At 47.7% G+C, this 14,509-nt stretch overlaps 1 protein-coding gene across 1 annotated transcript in view; it reads left to right on the plus strand.

Moving 5' to 3' along the window:
* MIPEP (mitochondrial intermediate peptidase) overlaps positions 1–14,509 on the plus strand; it is a 94,098-nt gene that overhangs the window by 12,780 nt on the left and 66,809 nt on the right. Inside the window, exons 5-9 of the mRNA XM_037057632.1 lie at positions 1,028–1,091; positions 4,692–4,874; positions 5,397–5,553; positions 10,485–10,533; positions 12,476–12,536. Of these exons, the coding sequence (XP_036913527.1) occupies positions 1,028–1,091; positions 4,692–4,874; positions 5,397–5,553; positions 10,485–10,533; positions 12,476–12,536 (514 nt within the window). The remainder of the gene's footprint in view (positions 1–1,027; positions 1,092–4,691; positions 4,875–5,396; positions 5,554–10,484; positions 10,534–12,475; positions 12,537–14,509) is intronic.

The raw sequence follows: 14,509 nt of genomic DNA on the forward strand, positions 1-14,509 counted from the left end.
AAGGGGAGGGCGGGTTGGAGCCGATGAAGAGCCTGCTTTGGGGTAGCAAAGAAGGACTGCAAGGCGACGCTTTCAGTATGGCTGCCACAGGAGAGGTCATTATTGACGTCTCTCCTAGAACTTACCAAACACTCAGTTTGCATCCCTGTTAACAAATGTATTTTTTCTTTGACCTTGTATTCGTTCGTTCATTTGAAAAGTACTCATCCCCTTAGGAGGCCGTGCCATGTGAAACACGCGCAGTCATAGCCCCCAGCAGGTTAGTGCAGTTATGTTACCTGCTCCCGATAGACTGCGCATGCGTCCCAGTCGCACGTGGGCGAGCTCGCCCCGACGTCGCTCGTCCGCCCCGCAGGGCCTCCTTCCGTGCACCGCACCCAGTAGGCAGTGAGTGCTCTTAGAGGGAAGGCGGCTGAGCAGTTGAAAAGGTCCCCACGTGCTGTAGAGACGGCAGCAGAGACGTCTGTCCTCAGTGCAGTGACCGTCCCTCCTTCGGCTCAGGCTGCACGTCCGGTGCGGTTAGCACACTGGGAAGGCAGGGACCGCCCACATCAGAGCTCACACACCAGAGGTCTCGCGTGGTGAGTGTGGCAGGGGCGGGGGGACATCCAGCCTGTTGTCAGTAAGATGGGAAAGAGGCCAAGTCACTTAGCAAAAATGATTTTTGTTGTTAATAATTACTTTTACCTGTTATAACCAGGCACTCACTTTACTTATAGGCGCGTGGCTGAGCTCTTCATGTTCNTGCTGTAGAGACGGCAGCAGAGACGTCTGTCCTCAGTGCAGTGACCGTCCCTCCTTCGGCTCCGTCTGCACGTCCGGTGCGGTTAGCACACTGGGAAGGCAGGGGCCGCCCACATCAGAGCTCACACACCAGAGGTCTCCCGTGGTGAGTGTGGCGGGGGCGGGGGGACATCCAGCCTGTTGTCAGTAAGATGGGAAAGAGGCCAAGTCACTTAGCAAAAATGATTTTTGTTGTTAATAATTACTTTTACCTGTTATAACCAGGCACTCACTTTACTTATAGGCGCGTGGCTGAGCTCTTCATGTTCGATTTTGAAATCAGTGGAATCCATCTCGACAAAGAAAAGGTAAATCTCGCCTTCCTGTGTTGTGGGTCTTGTTTCACTAGCGGTTCGTCAGTGCCCTTGTGGCTGTGGCCTCAGTGCAGCTTGAACTTGCACCTGAAAATCCGCCTGGGCCATTTACATTCCGAAATTCTCCTACAGGTGGGTGTGAATGCACTGCTCTCGGGAAGTTGGCCCGTCAGCCACGGTAATGCAGAATTAAAAATGGCTTCCCACAGCAAGGGCGTTCTAGGTGTCTTGGGATCAGGGTGAGAGGGCAGCGTCGGGAAAGACAAGGCGAGTGAATCGGAAAGCTGTCCCCATGGGAGACTGAGATCCGGAGGTGCAGTGCAGGGGTGTCACTGAGACCTCGTATGGCAGGCGCGTCTGGTGGATGCACAGTGCTGTCCCTGCAGCAGCATGTGTGGGCCCTGCAGGGTCTGGGCTGGGACAAGAGGGACATCGTCCTATGTATTGTCCAGACCCCTCATTAGAGTATCGTGCGTGCGTGCCACCTGCCATAGCTACTGCATTTGTGGTTGGTGCCAAGGTTGAGCTGGCTGGGGGCTGCGCACACACCGATGCGTGCATGTGGCCCCTAGGGCTCGTGGCCGAACCCTGAGCCAGCACATGCCTTCCCAGCACCACCGGGCCGAGCTGCTATACTGGGAACTCACACGGCCTGGAGGGACGCCCTGTGCCCCACCCCCCACCCCCAGCCAGTGTCCACGTCTCCACACCAGTGGGACCCCACTCTCCGAGTCCGTTCGCATTTCCCCCTTCCCAGTAGTGTTCTCCTGTCTCACTCAGTGACCAGGTCCTTCAGTGATTCCTTTGGGGCCCCTCCTGCCCCTGTCTGCACACCTGAAACAACCCACCTTGGTCCTCGTCACCCAGGCCCTTTGTCTTCCCGACACTCCTGGTGAACAGCAGTGTGGCATCTGCTGCTGAAAACATTTCTCGTCAGACCTCTGTCACAGCCAGTGCTGCAGTCACTCCTGTTTCATTGATGAGAAACTGAGGCCCCTGGAGATTATGGGAGTCACACGAGTCACAGAGCTGGTCAGTGGCACACGACACACAGGATGGGGCAGAGGTGGGTTTACAGTTGTTCTTGTGAAAAACAATACAATCATTAATAAATAATAACACGGAAAACGCTGTGTTTCACCACCTCCCGGCTGTAAACCTACTTTTGCCCACCCTGCATGTCAGGTGCTCTAGAGACCGCCCACCTAGTCCTTCCAACGGCCCTCTGGTGTCTGTGCGTCCTGTCTGCGAACGGCGGGGTCATTCCGGAAGGCCCCGACTCGACCGTTCCTCCCCTGCCCAGACCCTTCAGCGACTTCGCATCGCCTGTTGTGAAAATACAAACAGCAGCCAACACACGGCAGAGCCCTCCCAGCTCTCCCTGGGCCTCATGAAGACGGGGGGGCCGTGTTCTCCCCTCAGGGTCCTGTGCCCCCCTCCGCATGCTCACGGGCCATCCCGCGAGGCTCCCTCTTCAGCTCATGGTGTCTGCAAAGCTGTCAGTCTCCCAGGTTCACCGGAACTCGCGTTTCACTCATTCCACGCACATGGCATTTGCCTGCAGCTGCAGCTGCTGGTACTATTACTGCATCACTTGTCTGCGTTGTAGGCCTGTCGGGCAGAGGGTGTGGCCATGGTTTTGGTGCACACCAGTTCTGGACTCAGTAAAATGCGGAGTGGATGTATAGTGAATTGTAACAATGCCAGCTAGTGTTACTCACCTTTGAGAGCTTCGGGAGGAAAGATGCGGCTGGGTGGTTTAATTACTTTATTTAATCTTCATGAAAGATATTTTTGAAACTTCACTGAAGGTAGTGTGTGTCAGGTCAAGGTCAGTTTTATTAGCATTGACCTTGCTGCTTTCATTGTGTGTTTTTACAAGAATAGCTGCCCTTCCCAGAAAGCAACTCCCTGAGACCCCACGGACGTGAAGAGGCAAGTCAGGTCGACCTGCTGAGTTTCCCTCTTGTACCTTCTGGGCCTGCTCTCAAAGGTGCTCCACGGACAGAGGACAGGCCTGTCACACTTTTTAAAAGAAGGACCTTGAAATAAACCCAACAAACTACAAATTGTAAAGGCATACATTCTTTCTGGGTTTTTTAAAAATTTAATTTGAAAGTTCTCATGGAATATAATTTACAAGTTTAAAATTAAGGAACTATACATTTACTAGCAATTGTATAATAAATAACAATAATGTAATAGGCATCTTAGAGTTCAGAGAACTGCACATTTAATTATCTTGGGATGGTGAATGCCTAGCCTGTTGTTGGTGAAGTTGGGAAGTAAACCCAGTTTCTACTTTTCAGGAATTTCAACAGATGACAAGTACTTTTGAATAATTAATTTTGTCATTTTTTATTTTCATGATAACAGCTTTAGGGAAAATTTTTGGTACAGCCCTGGAATTTTTCTTTGATCGTTTCTATTATTCTGCTTATTACCACTAGGTGGTGCTAATTGGTCGTGTAAGAAACAAAGTGGACAAAAGATGTGTGGGAAATCTGAAAAATTGTTTTCTCATGAAGTTTAAAATTTCCATATTAAAAATTTGGGGGTTATTAATACATACTTAATTTTTAGCATCTTCTCAGTGCACATCTGCACTTTGTGTATTTATTTTTAAAATAGTGCTGCTTAATCATTTGTTAAAATCACAGTAGACTTTAGGTTCTGCTTGGAACTGTGAACACGCTGGTCCCAGAAAGACTCGCCTGTGCTTTCACCTGACACCCGTCCGGTTTCCCAGGAGCACCCCGCGGCCCCCAGCACACCTCCCCTGCAGTGTATGTCTCACCCGGGACATCCGCTTTACCCTTTACTGATACTCGGCTTTTCAGGGGGCTGTGTCCTAGAGGTGTGACTGCAACACAGAAAACTCTCACAGGTGTGCCAGCACCAGCCCTTCGTCATCACGGCGCCCCAAGGCCTGGACAGTGAGGGCCAGGCGGGGCCTGGCACGGCCCGTGCAGTGTGGCCCTGGCCTTGGGGCGCCAGTCAGGTTCTCACCGCCCTCGCTGAGAACATCCTAGTTCTGTGCAAGTCCAAGCTTTTAAAGGTGCCCCCCCGCTGGAGGTTCTTCCCCCACCTTTTAGTCTAATCTTCAAAGACTGAGTGTGTTTTCTCACCTGCCTTTCAAGTACTTAATCTTTTCATCTAAAAGTACTTTTAAGCATTGTATTAACTGGATTCAACTAGTTCTCTTAACTAAGAGGTCTTGGGTGGGGCTAAGGGAAGATTCTGTACTTCCTAGTGTTGGTAATTTCAAAGACCAGTTACCTGACCTGGACATAAAGTAGAACTCCAGAAGTCGTGTGAGTCTGAGAGCATGGGAACCCTGTACAGCCCTGGGGATAGTGCTCTTCTCTGGAGATTAAGTGTCTCTCAGAAACAGAGTTGATGTGTTATAGTACGTTATCTACTTAGGGCATTAATACATTCAGTATTCATTTTATTACTTAGCACATTTGGTATCATTAAATCACAATTCAGATATTAATGTGGGTTTGCCATCTTTACAGATTATCTATTAAATTAGTTGTGAAATACTACTTTAAATGCCACAAAGTTACTTTCGCTGCCCCCCACGTACAGCGCAGAAAGGCAGTGGACCTGCACGTTCGGATCCTGGACTTGAGCAGTACGTTTCTCGTGGGAGCCAACCTGCCCGCCAGGATAGAGAAGCGTCTCTTACCGGAGCACGTTCAGCAGAGCTTTGTTCCTGCTGGGGAGCACGTCGTGGTCGACGGCCTGCATGCAGAAGCACCAGACGACTTGGTACGTGCGCTCGTTCTCTTCACAGGGCGGGTCCCATCTGTCTGCTGCTACTGCATTAGCCCCAGATTCCATGGTGACACGGTCCGACCCCGTCACTGCTGCTGAGCCCTAGAAACTTAACTTTGGGATTATTAATTCCATAAGTGCTTTGAATGATGAAAGTGGTTTAATCGTGTGTTACGAAGAACTCATTTTTAAAGTATGATAAGTAACAGCATTACTGACATTCTAGATTCTTAGTACACATTGGCCTTCACTTCACCTGGTTGAAGGTGCTTTGTGGCACGTGCTTTGGGGACACTGTGTCTGACCACACCCCGTAACAGAGGACTTCTGTCCAGCATGTTCTTGCATCTCACACTGGCTCATGAGTCTCAAAGTTTTATTCACCTTGTGCAAACCATTATTTTTATAGCAACGATCACCTGAAGAATAAAGCGGTGAAAGTTAGCCTGTATTATTATTGCGCAGGACTTTGTATTACGGTATTGACATCTTTTATCGTCTGCTCTTTCAATACAGGTGCGAGAAGCTGCTTACAAAATTTTTCTTTACCCCAATGCTGGTCAGTTGAGATGTTTGGAAGAATTGCTCAGCCACAGAGACCAGCTGGCTCGGCTAGTCGGGTATTCCACGTATTCACAGAGAGCTCTGCAAGGGACAATAGCGAAAAACCCAGGTAGGCCTGCTTATCCAACTCTAAGGACAAAATGCAGTTTTTATGGAACCCAAATTCTAGCCTAAAAAATTATTTTTGAGTTTATTTTTAGTTATAGTTGACATCCCATATTACATTACTTTCACGTGTACAGCGTAGTGATTGAACAGTTGTGTACCTTACAAAGTGATCACTGCGACAAGTCCAGTAACCGTCTGTCACCATGCCTAGTTACTGTGACATTACTGACCTGTTCCCTGTGCTGCTCGCTGGGCAACTGGCAGTGTGTGCTTCTTCATTCTCTTACCCCTTCTGGGCTCAGCCCGCCGCCCCTGCCCCCTCTGGCACCCATCAGCTCGTTCTCTGTCTGTGAGTTTGCTTCTGTTTGTTTTGAGATTCTACGCATCAGTGACATCACACAGTACTGGCCGTTCTCTGTACAACGTATTTCAGCTGGCGCACTCCCCTCTGGGCTCATGCTGTCTCAGGTGGCAACATCGCATTCTTTCTTTCTGTAGCGGAGCTTCGTCCCATTGTTGTATGTGCCACAACTGTTTGCCCTTCCCCTTCATCTGTCCGTGGGCACCAGGTTTGTATCTTGGCTCTGGTAAACTGTGCTGCTGTGGACACAGGGCTGCATATGAGTTTCTGAGTTATTGCTCTTGTCTTCTTTAGAGATGTCTATACCCAGAAGTGGAATTGCTGGGTCACATGGTAGTGACAGTTTGAATTTTTTCGGGAACACCCCTGCTGTTTTCCCTTTCCAGCGTGGCTGCCCCGGTTTACAGCCCCGCCGCGGGGAGCGAGGGCTGCCTTTTCCTCACACCGGCGCTTGTGGCTTGTCTTTTTGTGAGCGTGGCCATTCTGACGGGTGAGGTGGCAGCTCACCGTGGTTTTGATCTTCGTTTCCCTGATTAGTGACGTGGAGCATCTTCTCGTGTATTTGTGTGCTCTCCCTATGTCTTCTTTGGAGAAATGTCTAGTAGGATCCTCTGCCCACTTTTTGATTGGATTTTGTTTTTATGTTGAGTGTGTGAGTTCTTTATGTATTTCAGATATTAACCCCTTATTGAATACATTATCTGTAAATACCTTCTTTCATCTCGTTGATGGTTTGCTTTGCAAAAGCCTGTTGGTTTGACGTGGTCCCATTTGTTCGTTTCTGCTGTCGTTGCCTTTGCCCGAGGAGACGCTTCCAACCAGCTGTTGCTGAGACTGATCCCCGAGAGCTCACCGCCTGTGTTTCCTCCTAGCAGGTTTATGGTTTCAGTCTTACATTTAATTCTTTAACCCAATTTGGGTTTGTTTTTGTATATGGTGTAAGAAAGTGGTCTATGTTTGGTTTTTTTACTTGTACCTGGCCAGTTTTCCCAGCATACCTGTTGAAGAGAGTGTCTTTACCTCATTGTATCTCCTTGTCTTCCTTGTCATTGATTAACTGACCATATATAAGTGCATTTTTACTTCTGGGCTCCCTGTTCTGTTCCACTGATCTACATGTCTGGTTTTTTTGCCAGCATCATACTGTTTTGATTACTATAGCTTTTTAGTACAGTTTGAAATCAGGATGCATTACATCTCTAACTTAGTTCTTCTTTCTCAAGATTTGTTTGTCTATTCAAGGTCTTTTGTGATTCCATATAAATTTGAGGAATAATTGTTCTATTTTTGTGAAAAAATGCCACAGGTATTTTGATAGGAATTGCACTGAATCTGTAGACTGCTTTGAATAGAAGAGACATTTCAGTGGCACTAATACTCCCAGTCTGTGAGCATGGCGTGTCCTTTTATTTGTCATGTCTTCTTCAGTCCTTTTCATCAATGTCCTAGTCTGTAGTCTAGAGTTCTTTTCCTTTCACAGGTAAATTTATTCCTAGGTATTCTTTTTGCAGCTGCAGATGGGATTTTAAAACTTTTTCTTTGTGATAGTTTATTGTGTGTGTAGAGAAACAACAGATTTGTGACTACTAATTTTCTGTTTGGCAACTTTGCTGACTTATTAGTTCTGATAGTTTTTTGGGGGGGTGGAATCTTTAGGGGTTTTATGTATAATATAATGTCCTCCTCAAATAGTGACAATTTTACTTCTTTCCAATTTGGATACCTTTTATTTTTCTTGTCTGATTGCTGTGGCTAGCACTTCTAATACTATGTTGAATAAGAGTGGTGAGAGCAGGCATCCTTGTCTGGTTCCCGACCCCAGAGACAAAGCTTTCAGTTTTCACTGTTGAATATGATGTCAGCTGTGGGTTTGTCAGTTTTGGCTGTTACTATGTTGAGGTGTGTCTTTTTCTATACTAGCTTTGTTGAGACCTTTTGTCATAAATGGATGTTGAATTCTTTTTTCCCTGTGTGGTTGCCTCTCACATGCTCCCTTACTGGGGACCTGGCCTGCAACCCAGGCATGTGCTCTGACTGGGAGGCGACTGGTAACCCTTTGGTTCACAGTGCTGAGTCCACGGAGCCACACTGGCCAGGGCTGGATGTTGGATTTTTAGCGATACCTTTTATACACCTGTTGAAATAATCTTATAATTTTTTGTTTATGTGGTGTATCACATTGATAGGTATTGAACCATCCCTGTATGCCCAAAATAAATCCCACTTGACTCTGGTGTGTGACCTTTTTAGTGTGCTGCTGAAAACTGGGTTGCTGATGTTTTATTAAGAATTTTTGCATTTGTCTGTCAGTCGTCATCACTCCTCTTTCATTTCTGATTTTATTTGTACCTCTCTCTGGCTAAAAGGTCATGTGTTTATTATTATTATTATTATTATTATTACCTTTTTAAAGAACTGGTTCTTAGTTTTGTTGATTTTTTAAAAATATTTTATTTATTTATCTTTAGACGGGAAGGGAAGGAGAGAGGGAGAGAAATATCAATGTATGGTTGCCTCTGTCGAGGACACACAATGTATCGTGTGTCCCCTGCTGGGAACTGGTCTGCAACCCAGGCATGTGCCCTGACTGGGATTCGAACCGCAATCGTCTGGTTCGCAGGCCCATGCTCAATCCACTGAGCTACACCAGCCAGGGCTTGATCTTTTTATTTATGTTTTATTAGTCTATTTCTACTTACTTTGGGCTTTGTTTTTCTTTTTCTAGGCCCTTTAGGTGTAGGTTTAGATTGTTTATTTGAGGCTTTTCTTATTTCTTGTGGTAGGCCTGTGTCCCTGTGAATTTTCCTCTTAGAGCTGCTCTTCCTGTGGCCCAAGATTTTTGGTTATTGTGTTTCCTTTTTTATGTGCTGCAGATAGTTTTTTTAATTTCTCCCTAAATTCTTCATTAAGCCATTGATTCTTGAGTAGTGTATTATTTAGCCTCCATGTTTTGTATTTTTTCCAGTTCTCTTTTAGTGCTTAATTTCCTGTTTCATATCATTGAGACTGGAGAAGACACTTGATATAATTTCAGTCTTTCAAAATTTACTGAGACTTGTTTTGTGGCCTGACATGGTCTACCCTGGAAAATGTTCTATGTCCTCCTGAAAAAAAATGCCTTTTCTGTGAAATATTCTATAACTGTCTGTTGAGGCCATCTTATCCATTCTGTGGGTTAAGGCCACCGCTTCTTTGTCAGCAGTCTGTCTGGCGACCCGCTTTTCACCCAGGCCAGTGCCCGAGTCCCCCGTTGCGGCGCGGCCACTCCCCCGCCGTGTGTTGCTGCTTCCTGCCGCAGTGCTCCTGCTTCAGGTGCCGGGGTGGCCAGGTGTCCCCTCTTGTTGGACTGGTTTTGGGAATCTGAATTGCGCTGCATTTGATCCACAAACCAGTCTTGCTATCTCTTTAAAACTCAGAAAAAGTTGGGCATGTCCAAGTAACTTCTTTTTCTTATACATATGAATGGATAGAAACACTTTGAAATTTAAAGTTTTCTCTTTTATTCTCCCATTAACTCTTCATTTTGAGATATAACCTAAGGCTTTGGATTATTACTGTGTTGTTGAATTGTTTTTCTGATAAATAGATTATTGTTATCTAGAAATATTTACTGTGAGGACAGCTTTGCCCACAAGTCCCTCTATCCACCACGGATGAAAGTGAAACTACCAAGACATCTACTTGGGGAGGAGGGGTGGTCAATCTCTCACAGGAGAAAGACCAAGAGCCTCTTCAACAGCTTTTATTAGGTTCAGAACACACAGGAGTATAGGTAAAGCTCATCAATCAGTGTCAGGCAGCAAGGATCAAATAATAGATAACATTTCAAAGAGATCTGAGGGCTTAATCTGAGTCAGTGTCTGTCAGGTAAGGGGGTTGCAAAAACTTTGAGTGACATACTCATTTCCTACTCGGACCCTTATCATATGAATGAAGACACTCTTAGCAAAGCAGGCTTCACAGGCCTTTTAGGGACTCTTTCTTATGCCCGATCACCCTGGAACCTGCTCTGGCTGGCAGAGGGGCTGCACCGCCTCCCCCATCCTAGGATTTTAGGCTTAAGTGGATTGGAGCCAGGAAGCGCTTCTCCCAGATGGAAATGGGGACTCAGGCTATATCAGAATAGCCGGGGAGCGAGAGTCCATCACCCCCTCTTTGCTGCAGCCCCCCAAGTCCTTCCTTGAGGGCCTCCCAAGTGATCGTGTCTGGCTTAGGTTGCCCCACTCTGAGGGGTTGTACCCATCTCTGACTAACCAACCAGGCGCTGGGGGCCGGGGATGAAGCAGAAGCAGCGTTTGCTGCCAGAGACAAGCTTTGTCTCCTTAGTGGCTCACAGTCCGGAGGTCGCTCACTCAGCCTTAGCCATGGGGGATGGTTACAACTCCTAAACCAGGCTCAGTGATTCCCAACAATGTACTGCTTGCCTAGAATACATTAGCAATGCTGCTTCCTCTTTAAAAATCATCAATTTGAGTGCATTGTAGTATATAGTAACGATCATAACATTATACTTTTACAGGTATATATTTTTTATGTAATTAAAGATATTTTCTTGTGGATTTTATTTTTAGAGACTGTCATGGAATTCCTTGAGAAACTATCTGACAAACTTTCGGAAAGGTTAGTTTTTATTCTACTCTTTGGAATAGATACCATTTGTCTTCCGGGCTTTTCTTTTGAGGACAGTACTCACACAAGTATGAGGGCGTGGCCCGTGGAGGGCATTGGCCCCGGAACAGGGGCTGCTGTCTCCCCACTGTGGGCTGCTGGCGATGCCCCGCAGCCCTGGGCCAGCACACTGTGGCCTGCGGAGGCGGTGGCCAGCCCCTCTGTTATCTGTCTTTTAAGAGGTCATCCCTGACGGCCAGTGTAAAAATTCCCCCAGCGCTTTTGAAACTGTATTTTTGTTTGTAGCATCAATTTTATAACAAGCTCAGAAAATGGTGTTTTTATCCTGTTGGCCTAAATGTCGGCGGTGCACAGAAGTGGTCCGAGACCTGGGTTTTGATCCCGCGCGCACGCGTGTGTGTGTGTGTTTCAAGTACGCACATCTCCACCCTCTGCGACGTCAGGTGGAAGTGTGGGCGTCCGCCGCCTCCACCTCCCCACAGGGAGTCCCTGCGTTACATTCCTGCCCACCCAGCCCAGATACCCAGCCTGTGTCTACCCCTGTCCTTCCCCAGCCCCTCTCCTGCGCTGCAGGCTGTGCTGGGGGCGGGGCTTTGACAGAGTCGCCCACCTCAGGTCTGGGAAGGGGCATGTCATGGTTTGTCCGAGGGGATCCCATTGGGGAGAAAGTCAGGGACCATAGGACTTCACTCACTTGTGGGATACAAAGCTGCAAACACATGAACAAACAAGACAAACAAACTCAAAGACACAGACAACAGTGTGGTGGTGACCAGAGGGAAGGGGGTGGGAGGAGGAAGTAAAGGGGAAAGGGGGGCAAATACCTGGTGACAAAAGGAGATGTGACTTTGGATGGCAAACCCCTAATATACAGATGATGTATGATAGAATCGTGCACTTGAAACCTATATAATTTTATTACCCAGTGTCACCCCGATAAATTTAGCAAAAGAGAAAGAGGGTCAAGTTCTCTGATTTCTTAGAGTGCTAAAATTTTGTTTGCTTTTCTGACCGTACCACCATATTGAATTTTAGCTCAATTTCCATTTTCTAAACTTATGCCTTTCTAATCCTTTCTAATTTGGATTTTATTTATAAATTCCAAACTTCTCATTTAATCCAGCACATAACTATGGCTTTGATACAGTGAAGGGGAAGTGTTAGTTACTTGAGAATTTACTCTGCTTTGCTTTGTTGGTGAAGTGTTAGCATTTTTCTCTACTTGTATGTGGTTTACCTTTTGAGCAAACATTCTCAGGTTTTTACAGTTATATGTAGTATAGCTAATTCTAATGGGAATTCCATATTCCACCAATATTATGCATTTGATGAATATGTGGCTAGTGTTTTTCTGTAGGATAAAAATTATGAGTAGTACTTAAATATAATTTATGTTAATCTTTTATAGGAAGTAATGTGCTAGATTTTTACCTTTTTAAGATATAGCAAAAAGTAAGTATTTAAATATTTGTAGATGACCGTATTTTTCAGACCATAAGATGCATCCAGGTTTTAGAGGAGGAAAATAGGGGGGAATTTTTGAAGCAAATTTAAATTTTTGAAGCAAAAATTTTGAAGCACAAAATGTGGTATTTAATAACATAAATAACATAATGTCTCACCAATGTAAATGTAAACAGAACTCAACAGCAGCATTAACAACCATTATTCCTCCCAAATTTGGGGACGTGTGTCTTATAGTCCGAAAAACATGGTAATACTTTGTATTCTACAAAGTTTCTGTTACGTTGCTAATTTTCCTCAGCTTTAGTACTTTCAAGACATGTATCTTGGGATTAATACTGGTTTCTATTTGCATTACAAATTACTTCTAATTTTATCATGAGCATTGGAAAGTAACATAAGCACCTGCTTTTTTGTAACATGATTACTCAAATTTTGTGTAACAGTTAATGACAAACCTGTTTTACAGAACTGTAAAAGATTTTGAGATGATGCGAAGGATGAAAATGAAACTAAATCCTCAGAATTCGGTAAGTAACTGCGTTGGAGCATGTTTATTAATACAGTCAGCTGAGGTCATTGTCTTTTGACTCTGGGACTTTCTGGTGACAAACTGGAGACGTCTGTGGTTTTGTGTCCAGTCCTTCACTGTAGCAATAAAGGCACGATAGCATTTGATCTGGTCGCCTGGGTCCAACAGTCCCAGGAACTCATGTGCACACGTGCACACATATTTCAGGAACCCCTGCATGTTCTGTTGTCAGTCGGCATGACGTACGTGCGTGCGCACACGCACACACATATCCCAGGAACCGCGGCACACTGCTGTCAGTCGGCATGATGCACGTGCGCACACGCACACACATATCCCAGGAACCGCGGCACACTGCTGTCAGTCGGCATGATGCACGTGCGCACACGCACACACACATATCCCAGGAACCGCGGCACACTGCTGTCAGTCGGCATGATGCACGTGCGCACACGCACACACATATCCCAGGAACCGCGGCACACTGCTGTCAGTCGGCATGATGCACGTGCGCACTCGCACACACGTATCCCAGGAACCGCGGCACACTGCTGTCAGTCGGCATGATATACGTGCGTGCGCACACGCACACACATATCCCAGGAACCGCGGCACACTGCTGTCAGTCGGCATGATGCACGTGCGCGCGCACACACACGTATCCCAGGAACCGCGGCACTGCTGTCAGTCGGCATGATATACGTGCGTGCGCACACGCACACACATATCCCAGGAACCGCGGCACACTGCTGTCAGTCGGCATGATGCACGTGCGCACACACACACACGTATCCCAGGAACCGCGGCACACTGCTGTCAGTCGGCATGATGCACGTGCGCGCGCACACACACATATCCCAGGAACCGCGGCACACTGCTGTCAGTCGGCATGATGCACGTGTGCACTCGCACACACATATCCCAGGAACCGCGGCACACTGCTGTCAGTCGGCATGATGCACACATGTCAGTCGGCATGTGTGTGCTGCCTGTGGGAGCAGACACACAGGTGACTGACGACATGCGCCTGCCTTGAAGACACTTGCTGTTTCCTGTCACAAGATCAAGTGATCGCCTGACCTAACAGCCTGGGCTAACACGTCCTGGTGGCCAGGATGCTGGCCCAGGGAGTGGGGCACCGGGGAGCGATGGGGCGCCCAGTGTGAGGACCCTGCAGCACCCCCTCCTCTGTGGGGGCTGTGAGCCAGCTTCCCGGTGCTGCCACTGCGGACTGGGTGGACCCTGCCAAAGTGCCCAGCAAAGTGACTAGTGGCGTGCCGGCGTGGGCCTGGTGGGCAAGCCGACTTTGGAAACTGGGTCGTGGTCAGATCTGCCTCTGAGGAATGGAGGAAGAGGGAATGTGAAACTTGTTGCCAGAAGCTAGTCGGTCCGGAGCTCACGTGATGTGAGCCCACCCTCCCCAGACAGCTGTGCGTGGCCACTGCTGCAGGTTCTCCAGCCAGCAGCCTCCCCCAGTCTGCGTTCACCCCGTTCCATGAGCCAGAACCTGTGCTTGCCATGGGCCAGCGGCTCTCCGCGCATGTCCTCTGGGCCAGAAGGGGTGGCATCCCTGGGAACTTGGCACAAGTGCCGACTCCGGAGCCCTGTGCCAGGCCCACTGAGTCTGGAGGCCCACAGCCTGTGCCTCACCCCCACCCCCACAGTCACTGTCAAGTCCCCAGGTTCTGCCTTCCTGAGTAGGCCACAGCCCCCTCCTCTGTGTGCACATGCCACAGCCCTGCCCAAGGCGTCGTTACTTCTTCTCACCCAGACGACAGTGGCTGCCAGGTTGGTCTTCCAGACCTTCACCTGGCTCCCCTCAGAGCCATCCTGGACCCTGGTGCCCGCGTGTCGTGTGGAGCACTTACTTGGTGCCAGGCGTTCAGTTGGACAGTTCAGCACATTCAGCGGCCCTGTTGGGGGGTGCGGTTAACTCATGCAGGGGCTCAGGCCACACTCAGCGTGTCACTG

The sequence above is a fragment of the Sturnira hondurensis genome, unplaced genomic scaffold (genome assembly GCF_014824575.4).
Source record: "Sturnira hondurensis isolate 20B ecotype Veracruz unplaced genomic scaffold, ASM1482457v3 Scaffold0009719, whole genome shotgun sequence".
NCBI classification, from domain to species: domain Eukaryota; kingdom Metazoa; phylum Chordata; class Mammalia; order Chiroptera; family Phyllostomidae; genus Sturnira; species Sturnira hondurensis.